The 16,149-nt window shown below is 41.8% G+C and overlaps 1 protein-coding gene and 1 long non-coding RNA gene across 6 annotated transcripts in view; one reads left to right on the top strand and one right to left on the bottom strand.

Moving 5' to 3' along the window:
* LOC130285575 (uncharacterized) overlaps positions 1–16,149 on the bottom strand; it is a 38,728-nt gene that overhangs the window by 4,417 nt on the left and 18,162 nt on the right. Inside the window, exon 1 of one of the 2 annotated variants that reach the window (XR_008847388.1) lies at positions 2,665–2,687. The exons of the other annotated variant lie outside the window; for it this stretch is intronic. This is a non-coding gene — a long non-coding RNA (uncharacterized LOC130285575). Of the gene's footprint in view, positions 1–2,664; positions 2,688–16,149 lie in introns of those variants that run through there. 2 annotated transcript variants of the gene reach the window in all.
* The window catches only part of VSIG10 (V-set and immunoglobulin domain containing 10), a 39,377-nt gene that overhangs the window by 21,827 nt on the left and 1,401 nt on the right, over positions 1–16,149 (top strand). For 3 of the 4 annotated variants that reach the window (XM_056537146.1, XM_056537137.1, XM_056537120.1), the window contains 4 exons: positions 6,187–6,480; positions 9,125–9,235; positions 9,810–9,822; positions 11,780–11,952. In XM_056537146.1, coding sequence (XP_056393121.1) covers positions 6,187–6,480; positions 9,125–9,235; positions 9,810–9,822; positions 11,780–11,952 — 591 coding nt within the window. Of the gene's footprint in view, positions 1–6,186; positions 6,481–9,124; positions 9,236–9,809; positions 9,823–11,779; positions 11,953–16,149 lie in introns of those variants that run through there. The other variant, XM_056537129.1, reaches the window with a different exon arrangement.

The raw sequence follows: 16,149 nt of genomic DNA, 5'->3' as shown, positions 1-16,149 counted from the left end.
AACTTTTAATGTAAACATCTAAAATATATTGTGACAAAAATATGTTAAAGACCTAGTGTTACTGCCCATTAGGCTAGGTTCACACGGCCGTTTGCATCCGACCCGCTAATTCGGTCCCTAAAACGGGTTGGGCTACTACCGGGTCTTGACGGACCCCATTCACTTGCATGGGGTCTGTCGGTGACCCGGTAATTTTACAGAATTTTAGCGGAGAAAAAATAGTGCTTGTACTGATTTTTCTCGCTAAACTCCCATCCTTCTGGCCGGATTGCCGACGGAACTCCGAATAGCGGAGACCGACGGCAATGTGAACAAGACCTTAGACTCGTCACTTGTCAAATGTACAGTAACACTCGGTTTTTAACATATTTTTGTTACAATATATATTAGACATTTACATTAAATGTTACATTTTAGGGGAGTTTCTTTAAAGGGGATCTTAGTGCCCCGGGCTACTGCCCAGGGTTGTTGTGTTCATAAGTGGTTATATGGCACAAGTGCTCTCTGCTGACCTCTGCTGTCCATTTTAGGAACTGTCCAGAGCTGCATATGTTTGCTATGGGGATTTTCTCCTGCTCTGGACAGTTCCTAAAATGGACAGCAGAGGTCAACAGACAGCATTGTGGTCGTGACAGAAGAGAAATCTAAAAAGAACACCATTTCCTCTGTAAAATACATCTCCTAAAAGGTACTGGAAGGATTAAGATTTTTTTTTTCTTTATAGAAGTAATTTACAAATCTGTTTAACTTTCTGGCACCAGTTGATAATAAAAATAAAAAAAAAAGTTTTCCACGGGAGTACCCCATTAACGACGCAGGACGTAAATGTACGTCCTGGTGAGCTGGTACTTAATGCACCAGGACATACATTTACGTCCTATGCATAACCGCGAGCATCAGAGCGATGCTCGTGTCATGCGCAGCAGGTCCCGGCTGCTGATAGCGGATGTCCGCCATTAACCCCTCAGATGCCGTGATCAATACAGATCACGGCATCTGCAGCATTGCAGACACTAAAATTGATGATCAAATCTCCCGCAGCGCTGCCACAGACGGAGGTCCCCTCACCTGCCTCCGCTGCCTTCCACGGGTTTTTGATCGAGCAGACCAGAGCAGAAGATGACCGATAATACTGATCAGTGCTATGTCCTATGCATAGCACTGAACAGTGTTAGCAATCGAATGATTGCTATAAATAGTCCCCTATGGGGACTATTAAAGTGTATAAAAAAAAAGTGAAAAACCCCCTCCCCCAATAAAAACGTAAATTGTCCCATTTTCCCTGTTTCACCCCCAAAAAGTGTAAAGAAATAAATAAAAATATATTTTATATACATATTTGGTATCGCCACGTGCGTAAATATCCCAACTATTAAAATAAAATGTTAATGATACTGTACGGTGAATGGCATGAACATAATAAAAAGTCCAATATAGCTGCTTTTTTATAACATTTTATTCCAAAAAAATTTATAAAAAATTTATTAAAAGTTTTATATAAGCAAATATGGTATCATCAAAAAGTATAGATCATGGCGCAAAAAATGAGCCCTCATACCGCCGCTTATACGGAAAAATGAAAAAGTTATAGGTCCTCAAAATAGGGGGATTTTAAACGTACTAATTTGGTTAAACAGTTTGCGTTTTTTTTTAAGCGCAACAGTAATAGAAAAGTATATTATCATGGGCATCATTTTAATCGTATTGATCCAAAGAATAAATAACACAAGTCATTTTTACCTGTAAATTGTACGGCGTGAAAACGAAACCTTCCAAAATTTTCAAAATTCCCCAAACAAATAGTATTTTTTGGGTTGCGCCATACATTTTATGGTAAAGTGAGTGATGGCATTACAACGGACAACTGGTCGCACAAGAAACAAACCCTCATACTAGTCTGTGGATGAAGATATAAGAGTTATGATTTTTTGAAGGAAAGGAGGAGGAAAAAACTAAAACGTAAAAATAAAATTGTCATTAAGGCCCAAATGGGCTGAGTTCTTAAGGGGTTAAAGGGGTACTCCGGTGGAAAACTTTTTTTTTTTTTTTTTTAAATCAACTGGTGCCAGAAAGTTAAACAGGTTTGTAAATTATTTCTATAAAAAAATCTTCACCCTTCCAGTACTTATTAGCAGCTGCATGCTATAGAGGAAATTCTTTTCTTTCTGAATTTTTTTTGTCTTGTCCACAGTGCTTTCTGCTGACACCTGATGCCCATATCAGGAACTGTCCATAGCAGGAGAAAATCTCCATAGCAAACCTATCCGGTTCTGGACAGTTCCTGACACTGACGGATGTGTCAGCAGAGAGCACTGTGGACAAGACAAAAAAGAAATTCAAAAAGAAAAGAATTTCCTCTGTAGCATACAGCTGCTAATAAGTACTGAAAGGATTAAGATTTTGAAATAGAAGTAATTTAAAAATCTGTTTTAACTTTCTGGCACCAGTTCATTGAAAAAAATAAAAATAAAAAAATAAAATAAAAAAAGTTTCTACCGGAGTACCCCTGTAAGAGGTTAAACTAAATTCAGACTGAAGTCCATAAAGCTAATCCTCCTCTCCTAGCTTTTATTACTATGTTGCTCTTATACTATATAAGCTAAGCTTTACCTCTAAATGCCTTCCTGCTCTTTGCTGACCAAACAGTATATTTATTGTACTTACTGTGTGATCCATATGAAGAGTCGTAGGCTGCTATTTGTAAAAATAAGCTATTGTGCTAGGCTCAGTGGGTGATAGAGAATTTCTGTGAGTCATATGTTGTAGCCAGGCCAGAACATACTTAGAATTTTTCATCTGAACTCCCTAAAGGGAACTAGCTACATTGATAACTTTTTGATAACATTGATATAGCTGTCATTTAGAAAACATTAAAGCTTGCGTATTACAATGCTTTTATTTTCAGAACAGGTTGACTTCATCCTTTCTATTTGTGTATGGGATCGGTACCTTTAACATTGCTAGTGGCATTTTATCAGTGGTGTATATGGAGACTAATGGCAGCAATTACCATTATACCACTGGGGATTATCGGTGTTTAGTGCTCAATTAAGAAAGATATTACAAGTCATCTGAGTTCTCATTCTCTGTCCGCTGCACAAATCCGATAAGGCTAAATGGGTTCTCTATGCATATAGCTGGTCACATACTGTCAGGTGTGTTTGGGGACACCCTCCTGCCCTCTGAACCACTGCTGTTCCAGACAGTGCTTTGAGAAATTAGATGGATTGTCTACAGTGTTATAAATATACGAGCTGATTACAAGCCCTTAGACCAGTGTTTCCTTACCAGGATGCCTCCAGCTGTTGCAAAACGACAACTCTCAGCATGCTCGGACAGCCTTCAGCTGTCCGAGCATGCTGGGAGTTGTAGTTTTGCAACAGCTGGGGGCACCCTGGTTGGGAAACAATGCCTTAGGCTATGTTAAGACAATGGAAATTTCGCTATAAGGGTGCATTCCCACACGGCGTATACGCAGCGTATTTCACGCTACGCAAAATTTACGGCAGCAGCGGGAAATACGCTGCATATTCCTTGCTCACTATACACACAGGGCTTTCCGGCGGCAGCCGTATGCGTGTAGTGATTTTTGGAGGCGGAGCCGTGTGGCGGTGTGACTGTGACGTGCGGCTCCGCCTCCAAAACTCACTGCACACATAGGGCTGCCGCCGGAAAGCCCTGTGTGTATAGTGAGCAAGAACTACGCAACATATTTCCCGCTGCTGCCGTAAATTTTGTGCAGCGTGAAATACGCTGCGTATATGCCATGTGGGAACGCACCCTAACACACAATTTCTGCTGAAATCAGTGTTCTCAAAACACAGAATTCCTCTGAAATTCAAAACCCCATTGACTCAAACAGTGGCGGCGGCAGCAGCTTCTGCTGTGTGAACGGGACAGCGGAATCCAAAGTCTAAGGACAGTAAATTTCGGCAGAATTTCTGGTTAAATTTTATCACAGAATTTCGTGTGAAAGCTTTAGGCCTTAGGCTATGTTCACACTTCAGAATTTCCGTGCGAAATTCTGCTAGAATTTGCTGCACATTATGAATTCTGAATTCGGACAAAATTCCACTCCAGTTGCGGCAGAATTTCAGCAGAATGCAGCAATTCCATTCATTCAGCAAAGCTTGTGAGGAATGACAAAAATGTTTTATTTCTGCTCTACTCAACCGGACCGTGGGAGAGCATATAGACCATAAAGCCAGGGGACCATTGGATTAAGGAAGCTCATACCTGGTTGGTCTATCCCTTATGAAACTGGGGGAGAACCAGTACAGAACTCCTCTTTACTAAAGAAACTACATTTTTTGCAAACAATGGGATGGGGAATTGGTGTAGTTCTGGAGGGAAGAAAACCACTATGCTCCTTTCCTGGTCAGCAAACCCTGGAAATGCGTAGGGGGTCTATTGAGATCTTTGCTCTAGCACCCCCTCTCTGCCATGAATGACCCTGGAACCTGTGTACTTTAGGGCCAAAGTCTAGAGTCTTAGAATAGAACAATAATTGTCTAAGAGTTCTCAAGATTGTGCAGGGTTTCCCAGTGGTCGGATGCCGGCAATCAGACACTTATCCCCTATCCTGTGTATTAGGAATACGTGTTATAAGCTGGAATACCCTTTTAAAGGGAACCTGTCACATTAATCATTGGAAAATGGGTATGACTTGGGCACCCCTACTCAATGATTGATAGCCTTCCTTTCTAAAAGAGTGCATATAGATACTTTAAAAACCTCTTTAAAGGAAAACTGTCATATGTTTTGTCCCGCACTATCCACGGGTATCTGTGGATAGTGCGGGAGACGCTGAACATTTTGAGTCCTACCTTGCCCGGATCCGCTGCGCCGTTTGCCCATTATAGCTGGTTTTCGGTATATTCAAATTAGCTGCTAACTGGCATGGGCGGGGTTACTGCCTTTAACTGGCACTGTGACGCAACCGCCGCCTGGCCCGCATCACCGCCCGGCTAATGAATATTCATACGTTGTCTTACACTCTCCGTCTCATCTCGGCCGAGTCCTCGACGATACTGCGCATGCGCGGAATTTCCTACTATACCGGAAAGCTGTCTTCAGCGTTTGAAGCAACGCTGAAGACAGCTTCCGGTTATAGTAGGAAATCCTGCGCATGCGCAGTATCGTCCAGGACTCGGCCGAGATGAGATGGAGAGCGTAAGACAACGTATGAATATTCATTAGCCGGGCGGTGCCAGTTAGCAGCTTATTTGAATATACAGAAAACCAGCTATAACGGGCGAACGGCGCAGCGGATCCGGGCAAGGTAGGACTCAAAATGTTCAGCGTCTCCAGCACTATCCACAGATACCCGTGGATAGTGCGGGACAAAATAAATGACAGTTTTCCTTTAAGAAAACCACCCCATTATCCAGACCAGATTTTTTTGTGACAGATTTTTAACTTTTTGTACGATTTTGAGTGGGTGTCTCGAAGAGGTTTCACTGAATAGCTGGGAATAACTGAGCAAAACCACCCATTGGACTTAGCAGGTATTTAAATGAATGAAATACAAGTGATACTCAAAGCTTTTCCCACAAAACTGTATATCAATTTGCTCAAGTCCTTCTGCAATGTAACTTGCTGCCCACAGATCCCACTGCATGTCCAATGTGACAGTTCCCTTTAAATGATGGGTGAGGTGTGAGTACAAATAATTCCGTACCCATCCCCTTTATTTTTTTATCCTTTATTACTGACTGCCAAAAAAAACACATCCTGAAACTAAATTACTTGAGTGACTAGGATGTGCGATCGCTTTAAGATCGGTGGTGGTCCTACCTCTGGGGCCCCCACTGATCTGGAGAGTGTTAGTGCTACAGCTTTGTTTGGATCCCAGAGGCTGGACCCACATTAGTTATTAAAGTTATGACATATCATAGCAAAAAATCCCTTTTAAACTATGTTTCCACTTCCCAGTTAACAATAAGTCTATTGTGTGCAGACTTCAGATAAATGTAGGTCTATTGTGGCAGATAAAGCAGGAACTTAGATTATTACTTGGAAGCAAATGCATGGACAATTCTTTCTCATGTAAATGAAGGTGGCATCAACATTGACTGTATCTGTTTGGTGGTGTCATTTGCATGTTAGATAAAATAAAAATTTGCTTTTCTGATTTGTTATCCTTTAGAAATGGCAATGGTGTTCATTGTACTCCCTTTCTTTCAGGATACCCAATGCCCCAGTCTAATGCTCTGAGAACCTGCTTAAAAGGAGAAAATGTAACCCTGTCATGTTCTGTATCCGGTGATAACCCTCCAGCTGTAATAGCTTGGTTGCGTAACCTAAGCAACCCAAATGTGGAGATCCAGTCAGGGACAAAATACCAGATCGTACAGATCAACAAGGTTTCCTACCTCACCATTGTAAACTGCTCCAAGGAGGAAGATGAAGGACATTATATCTGCATGGCCCAGAATGGAGTTGCAACCAGAGAGATTTATATATGGCTAGATGTAAGAAGTGAGTAGAATACTGATTTACTTTTAATATTGTCATAATGGTATTAAAATCAAAGACTTAGGTCAACAAATTAGCAACAATATAATAACATTAGACTTATAATATTTCCAGGCATTTTGTCTGATATAAAAAAATATAATAATTAACCTCTACTCAACTTCAGAGCTCCCAGGGTGCTGCAGTCCCCGCTGGAATGCTCTTTCTGATTCTTAGGCCCAATACAGTGTACTGCCTTGACTAGTAGTTATAATGGAAAGAGATGCAGGGAAAAAAACGGAATCATAGCGCAATTCATTTAGATGTTGGTTTAAATAATAATCTTCTTTATTAAAGCCAAATCATAACACGTTTCGAGGCTTATACATGCCTCTTCCTCAGGTAAAAACAGGCTTACATACATGCAGAGTAAAAGTGTCTGTTTAAAAGGATTCTCTTAGTGCCAAAAATCGCGAGGCCACGCCCATGGGGGCAGGGTTACGGACCTGACGTCAGGTCCTTTTTAAACAGATACTTTTATTATGCATGTATGTAAGCCTTTTTCTACCTGAGGAAGAGGCATGTGTAAGCCTTGAAAAGAAGATTATTATTTAAATCAACATCTGAGTAGATTGTGCTATCATTCCGTTTTTTCCCCTACATATCTTTCCATTATAACCATCGGCCTGGAATCTCTCCACACCGACCCTGGAAAAGCGGCACCACTTCCTTGGATACCTACGGACACAGTAGTTGTTGCTCATACACCAACTACCAAAGGTGGGCAGTTTTGCTAGTTTTTGTTCCTACACGAACACACCTAGAATCCAGCAATACTATCCCATGGGAAGCTCTGCCTCTTTCTGTTTTATAGTATACAGTGGTCCCTCAACATACGATGGTAATTCGTTCCAAACGAGCCATCGTTTGTCGAATCCATCGTATGTTGAGGGATTCGTGCAATGTAAAGTATAGGAAGCTGTACTCGCCTGTCCCCGCCGCTCGCGATGGTGTCCCCGCCGCTCGCGATGGTGTCCCCGCCGCTCCCGATGGTGAACCCGAGCCTCTGCTGGGCTCTCCGCTGTCTTCTCCGGTCCTCTGCTGTCTTCTCCGGTCCTCTGCTGTCTTCTGCAAGGCCTTACTGGGCCTGTGTAGCAACGTCATTACACCGCTCCATACACCATTCCTATTGGATGACGTGCGCAGCAGCGTATTGACGTCATCGGAGAGGGCCGAGAAGACACCGGAAGACCAGCGCTGGACCCGGAGGGCACCCCGGAGCATCGTAGAGGGGTAAGTAATACTTACCGCACCACACGGGGAACATTAAGCTGCTCTCCGGCAGCAGCTTAAGCATTTTGCGCTGCCGGATAGCACTTAATGCGATGGCCCCGACATAAAAAAGCATCATATGTCGAAGCTGACATCGACATGCGATGGCCTCTGAGAGGCCATCGTATGTCGATTTGATCATATGTCGGGGCCATCGTAGGTCGGGGGGTCACTGTATTCATGCTTTGACTAGTAGTTAACAGTTTGACCTATTTATCCCTGGCCCCTGTCTTTTTCCTGGTGTTCAGGCTCAATATGTCATATTGCAGTTCAGCCAATCACTGGCCAAGTCAGGAACTTCTCTGAGCTGCAGCGTGACGTATTGGGCCCCAGAGGAAGGAAGAGAATCGCAACAGGGACTGGAGCAGTGATACCAGAGGCACCGCAGGAGCGATGAAAGTGAGTAGGGTTTTTTTTTTTTTTTTTTTATATTTGACAGAATCTGCATATTTAAAAAAACAAATATATAGCCCTTTGGCTACATAACCCCTTTAGGATTCTACTAATTTTATATTTAAAGATTCACATACATTATCAATAACAGTTATTTCTCCCATCCTCATACATACGAATGTTCAACGTGGTGGAATGTTCATGTATTCTCTATGGAGCGGCATGACTGCTCTTCTTATCCCTGCCTGAATAAAGTGGTTGGGCAGCGAAACTCCAGCATGCCCGACCCTTCTCAGATAATGTCGGAGTGTCGGGCCCCCATACACCTTTGATTTGGCCTTCTGTAGTGCAAGATGCATAGAGACCTTTACAGGCTTACAACTATTGCATTGCTTTTTTGGAAAACTTCAAAAAGACTAGGGTAAAAAAACATATGTGCAAGTTATGTGCAATATGCAATGAAAGCAGTGATATAGACTATTGCTAATAAAGCAGTTATATTAAAGGGGTGTTCCAGTCAATAGGTCAAATGCTGGGACATCTACCAATGGATAGTAATGGGAGACAACAGAAGAAAAGAGTAGTGGTGGTAACATGGCCTGCTGCCCCATTCCAAACTCTATGGGAGTGACAGAAACTGCTGAGAGCTAAAATATGCAATAAAGTTTTTGTGGTGGTCCAACCCATGGAACTATCACAAAGGGGCTTCTGCACCTTTTAAGAGCATTGTGTTCTTTTAGCATCCAATAGCCACATTTAGATGCACTTCCGAGACATATGTATTACAAAAAAGATTCTAATAGTATATTTTTTGAATAGGTCAAAATTCAGGGGCCTGCTATGTTATATATATTATGGAAAAACTGAAAATATGTAAATAAATCATGTGAATATGTGTTTGGCCATTCTTTTGTTTATTGTCTTCCTACTTTTTATTACTCAGAACCCCATAACATTGTTGGGTTGGTATCTGCTATCCTGATCCTTTTCCTCATCGTAGTCGCCCTTATTATAGGAACTGTACTCTATTGTGACCCTCAGCTCTATATTAAAGGTATGTCTTATCACTTCTAACTGGAATGTTTCAGTGTACATGGTGATATTGCCCTTCATGTTTAAATGCCTCAACCAGGATAGACTTCTATCCTCTGGAATTTAACAATGAAAACATCCACTGAATAGTTGCATGCAGATGTGTGTTCCATATTGGAAAATTGTAAAACTTTTTATTACACATTGAATAATATGCATTTTCTATCCGCTTTTGGAAAGTACCATTTTTAGTTGTGTTTTAGATATGCATAACTCCATTTTACGTGATCTGCTACTAATCTTAACAGTAAAATCCAAAGGACAAAAATCTACTGGAGACATTCAGTACCACCAAGGGAAGTTGCAGTCAGCCATGCATTTTCCCAGTAGCGGCCGCTTATCATGTGACATTGTTATGCAATCCATGACCTAAATAGAGACAGATAATAATCAATTTGTCAATGTTTCTTTTACTCTTTTCAGAATGGCAATATGAGATCTCTTTGTATTCTGCAATAATAAAAAATATATATTTAAATACCAAACATACTAACATCTGAACTTTTTTCCCCCTATGTCATTGTGGATTATCACAGCCAACCCCTTCAGGTGAGTAATACTTTTCATTTCCTTTTAAGTGCATTAGTATGACCCCTTTCCCTCTGCTGCATTAGGATACCTAGAGGTCATATACACTTTCTTCAATAGCCAGAGCAAAGAGCCAATAGAAAGAGTAGACCGATTAAAACTGAAGACAGCAAAACACTTTGTTGCATCCAGGATGAATAAAATGGACACTATGACAGGCATTTATCAAGCGATTTAGTTAATTTTTCTTTACTAAAAAAGTTGCAAAAATGTTGCACCTGCGACTATGCGATTTTTCGTGCGACATTTGAACTGGAAAGCGAGAATAGCAAGTTTTCAAAAACTTAACTACGAAGTAATAATTTTAAAATGGAGTACGGGTAGTCTGGTATTTATTAAAAGTCGCAACAAGGTTAAAAATTGACTAAATTTACTCCAGCTCAAACATGGAGCAGAAAAAGCTACTACCAAAGTAAAAAAGAAGAAATTGCTTACGTGAAAGAAAATTATCAACAGGCTGAAACCAGTTGATAAATAAGTCACACATAAGCAAAAAAAGTAAAGAAAAAAGTACTAAAAAAAGGAATACATAAGCAAACATTGATAAATGTCCCTATATATTATTGGGGGTTTTCAGGCTTAAAATCTACAGGTACATTTTACAGGTGTTCCTTCCCATGTGGATTCAACCAAAGGACCAAAGGGGGAAAAATTGTATTATTTTCTCCAGGCCACAGCCTGGGGGCAGTAGCTACATTAAAACTATTTATTTCTTCTTTTATTTTTTTCCTTTTAAACTTAGGTTAAGTTTACATCAGCGTTGTGCTTCCTTTCATTCAATGCCTGTTCACTTCTTTTTGCGCTGAACAGGTCAGAGCAGAAGGGACACCAACAGGTCCCATTGACTTTGAATGGGGTCCATCAGGTTTCTATCATAGGAGTTGAGCAGAGAAAAAATAATCCCTGTGGTATGTTTTTCTCCGCACTAAGTTGTGTAGTTTTAAGCACAATGCTGACGTAAACTCTGTCTTACTGAAGTACTGCCCTCCCTCAACACTGCTGCCATAGGCACAGGTTATCGGGTGTCTAATGGTAACAGCCCTATCCCTTGCACCCACTGAACAAACCAGTTTGTATAGTGTTATTTTTCACACAGATCCATTTGGGATTTTTCAAACTGAATTGTAAGAACCTGCCTGGACAGATAGGGGAGATGGTGGAGGCCTACTGTGTGTCCAAGATGTTAGGGATGTTTAGGGAGGGTCCTATTCCCCTCTATGCCTTTCCCTGTAATGTAGCTTTCACTGCTACCAAATAATGTTATATAAATAAGCGTACACTTTAGGGAGACTTATCTATTCTTTTGTTCCTGACATTGTAAAAGGGGGAAAAAATAGGAAAAAAGCTCACCCTATTCTCTTTCTCAAGTCTTAGATATATATTTTGGTGAGAGAGAACACCAGTAAAATCTGTAAAACAAATTTACTTAGTAAACGCTGCTTTTGATGATTTATCTTATTTAGTGCATGGCATAGGAAGGCTAGTTTAAGGAAATGCTCACTTCATAAGGCCAACCCGTGGAAAGCTACCCTTATTATATGCCTTTTATTGACTTCATAGACTAACCCTAGCTGAGCAAAAATGTCCCCATCGCTCTACAATCAATACCACTAAATTGGACATTGTATATAAAAATTAATTCCTGTTGTTTTGCTACCGCTGGAGGCACACTGCTATAAACTTCTAAAAACACATATACATCGAGTTTTTTGTTTAGCGTTTAATTACTTATTTGCACACACCAGAAAAAGTATCTCTTGTATTTAATTAAATATACATATATAATAAATGCACATCATACCGTGTTGATTTGACACATTATACCTGACTTTTTAGTTTGCATGTTATGTTATTTATAACCTACAGAGATTTGGTAAAGTAACAATACTTTTTAATGTGACTTTTTGTTATGTTGCAGAAAAGGTGCAACTGAAGTTCTGATACTTGTAGAATCAGAAGAGGAGGATGAGCTACAAGAAGTTGGTCATTCAGTTGTAAGCACCCAGTACACTGATGCTGAAACTAGTAGCCCCGCAACTGCAAATGGAAACGTTTGTAAACATGAAGTTTTGTTCCACAGTCCACCTGACAGTACGTACTTGTTATATTACAGTCTGTTCTAAATGACTTCAAAGAATAGATCTGCTTTTAAACTGAGAGCTTATTGCAATGTACTGAGTTACAGAATTGTTGACTTTTAAAGGGGTTATCCAATACAAGGTGACTTTAGTACTTAACTGCCAGATAGTAATGGACATGCTTAGGAAGGATCCATGCTTGTCTTGGGACTAATTGGCTGTTTTTTGGGTCCACCATATTGCTGCTGCTTCCTTTTTGTGACCTGGTTATTTTCTGTTGGAGTTCCTTTCCTCCAACAAGTCCCATGATCCCTTATTTGTAAATGTGAGGACTTTTTTCTCCCTCCCACACATCAGCCACCCTACTTATTGCAGAACATCTGAGCTGCCTTGCATGTGTGCTGTGTTGGAAACTACAATTCCCTGCAGCCCTGTGAAGAATGATCCACTTCACCCATTGAAATACAGACAGGCTCCTTTCGACACCTGACTAGTGATGTTTTGGGCCACACTGCAACCTGGGGAAAGCTGGGGCAACACTAATTTTGTATGCTCGGAGCAAAAATTACATAAGAATTGTGAGACCATCCATCAAACTTTATCCTAGGAAAACAAGGAGTGTCGCTAAAAAAAGACAGTTTTATTCATGTCAATAAAAGCCATCAGATAGAAGTGCTTCCCAACCAAGTGTGTAAGAAATAATAATGCTGATAAACAGCTGAGGGGAGACATATGAAAATTTTTTTTAACTGTGAGTCACAAACCCTCAAAGCATAATATAAACGTGTATGCACTCCTTATGGATATGCGGGTGCATAAACAGAACGTGTGGTTATCATCTGAATGGAAATTTTCCCACAATTACTACTGATGCAGTCTATTGATGCAAAGAACATACACCAGCATATACGAAAATGTGTTCCCAATGCGTTTCTGTCCTACATGCTGGATAATATGCATGGGGATGTCCTCAGGGGAACCTATATCACACAATGTAATAATCAAAATGAAAATAAAATTTCCTGCAAATAGGCACAATAGCCCTATGCAGTTGTGTATAGATGTTCCACACTGGCCCGTTTAGATAATCAGCTCCTGCAACAAAAGGTGATTAAAAAAAGGGATAGTAAATGACCTTACCCCTCCAAAGGCTGTTTTCTCTCCATAGTATTGGAAAGTTATACTCACAGAATTTATGTGGAAAAGTAGCCCTGGAATGAAAATGACGGGGCAATATAACAATTGTATTGTAACCTACAAAATACACACTGCTTCGGTGTGTACTTACAATTTGCGGCGAGCAGTAGTAGCGAGGACGCTCCTGCAGTGGCAGGAGGACGGGAGGTTCTCCCGGCGTGCTGGTTCGGCTCGTGGTGAAGCCGGCGCCTAACGCACTTCCGGTTTTATCAGCATCCGGTCTGCTCACCTCCTGACGTCAGAGGAGGGGCAGGACCGCTACTAAGAGCGCATGCACCATAGCACTCGCTTAGAAGGATGTGCTGAACGGGAGTGGGTGTGCCGTATGTGATGGCCAGATCGCCATCTTGGTTTCTGGCAGGGAAGGGGCAAAAATGTAAAAGTGCATAAATATACTATTTATAATCACATAAATGTTAGAGACCCAAACAGCAAAGACCACAGGTAGTCACAGACAAGCCCTGCTGGATACACTGGCAGCTTAGAGTGAGGATAAGCCAATGCATTGCCAGGATAAACCCTCAAGTAACATTAGTGTACAGGGAGGCTATGGCAATGGAAAGACCTCAATGGCATTAGATCAGGGGTCTCAAACGCAAATTATCCGGGGGCCACTGGAGGTAACAGCTAGGTGAGGCTGGGCTGCATGCGTCCCTTACATATAATGCCCCCCATCATGTGCCCCTCACATATAATGACCCCATCATGCACCCCTGACATACAATGACCCCATCATGTGCCCCTCACATATAATGCCCCCATCATGTGCCCCTCATCATCCACCAGAAACACCCCCATCATCCGACAGCAACCCCCCCCATTCCCCCTACCCCGTGTGGTAATAGCATGAGCTGATGCACCCCTGACATACAATGACCCCATCATGTGCCCCTCACATATAATGCCCCCATCATGCGCCCCTCATCATCCACCAGAAACACCCCCATCATCTGACAGCAACCCCCCACCCCCATTCCCCCTACCCCGTGTGGTAATAGCATGAGCTGACGGATGATGGGGGTGCTACTTCTGGGGGTTCCCCACATTAGGTAGGCAGCAGGTTCTCCACATTAGGTATTGGCAGGTTCCCCACATTAGGTAGTGGCAGGTTCCCCACATTAGATAGCAGGTTCCCCACATTAGGTAGCATTGTCGTTTTCCCCCCCCCGACTCACACACAGACACACACACATAGACACACTTACCTGTCCTGCGCTGCACTTCTCTCCGGCAGCAGCCTGACGAGTGACGTCACTGAGCGGGTGCGGGTCTGCAGAGGGAAGTCACATGCGCGACGTCCCTCATCACACTCGGCCGGCCAACCGAAAACGGGGAGGACAGGGTAAGTGAAGCCTTCTGGCATTTAGCGCTGCTTGCACGAATGCCTAAATGCCTGAAGAAACCACCTGCCCGGCGCCCGGAACTGCATGTCCCGGGCGTCGGGCAATACAAATCACACATCCCTGGTGTGGGCCACAAACTTTCGTTCCGTGGGCCGGGAGTTTGAGACCCCTGCAATAGATGGTACACAAGATATAGACAATTTAAACGGAATACCCAGGAATGGATTACAACAGAGTGATGCAATGTTACTAACAATAATGAAAAAGTATATAGAAATAGATTACATTTGTATGGTTAATATCTTATACAAGACAAATGGTTGGACTGTATATAAAATAAATGAAATGAAAAATTAGAAAAATGCGTAAAGGGTAGGACTAGTGACCAAGGGAGACCTATTTGGGCAAAAAAGGGGGAGGGAGAGTAAAGCCGAGGCCTAGAGAACTAACCTAGCCCTGTTACAACCTACACTGAGACCCTAGGAGCTAAGCGGCATGGACGTCCTTCAAAGGACAGTATCGGGGACAGGAACCTCCTAATGTACCCTAACTTCCCTAAATGCAATGATCCACTGGGATCTTCCCTCACCTACCTGACTCCACCTCCGGTCACTAGTCCGACAAATGCCTGTAAGTATTAATGAGTGAACAAAATTTTAATGAACGGTGAAAAGTTGAGTTGTTCATTAAGTCCACATGGTGTGATAGTGTTCAGGTTAAAAATCCATCTGCACTCATGTTGCAGAAGGATTTTGTTTAAATCACCTCCATGTGGTGATGGAGTCACTTTCTGGACCCCAACAAATCTCAAGCCCCTAGTATCTCCAGCATGATGTTTTCTCATGTGGTTAGCCACTGGTGTATTTCTGTTGTTCCTTATATCATCCAGGTGTTCCAAGATTCTTTTGCGTAGTTCCCTGAATGTTTTGCCCACATAGCGTTTGTTGCAAGGACATGTGGCAACATAAATAACTGATTTAGTGATACAATTGATGAAGTTTTTAATAGGATATATCTTATTAGTACAAAGGTCCAATAGTGTTCTGTTTTTTTCCACGTTACCGCATGCACGACAATGGCCGCATGGAAAACACCCTAAAATGGGGGTGCGGTTTAAACAAGTTTCCCTACTATTGGTTAGTAGTGTTAGGAAGCTATGGGGAAGCTGGGGAAAACAGCCTTTGGAGGGGTAAGGTCATTTACTATCCCCTTTTTTTTTTATCACCTTTTGTTGCAGGAGCTGATTATCTAAAAGGGCCAGTGTGGAACATCTATACACAATTGCGTAGGGCTATTGTGCCTATTTACAGGAAATGTTATTTTCATTTTGACTATTACATTGTGTGATATAGGTTCCCCTGAGGACATCCCCATGAATATTATCCAGCATGTAGGACAGAAACGCGTTGGGAACATACTTTGGGAAGGTATTTTTGTATATGCTGGTGTATGTTCTTTGCATCTATAGACTGCATCAGTAGTAATTGTGGGAAAATTTCCATTCAGATGGTAACCACACGTTCTGTTTATGCACCCGCATATCCATAAGGAGTGCATACACGTTTATATTATGCTTTGAGGGTTTGTGACTCATGGTTAAAATTATTTTTCGTATGTCTCCCCTCGGCTGTTTATCAGCATTATTGTTTCTTACACACTTGGTTGAGAAG

Source organism: Hyla sarda, chromosome 1 (genome assembly GCF_029499605.1).
Source record: "Hyla sarda isolate aHylSar1 chromosome 1, aHylSar1.hap1, whole genome shotgun sequence".
Classification (NCBI taxonomy): domain Eukaryota; kingdom Metazoa; phylum Chordata; class Amphibia; order Anura; family Hylidae; genus Hyla; species Hyla sarda.
Note: the sequence above shows the minus strand (reverse complement) of the source record. Positions and strands in the feature narration are given on the sequence as shown.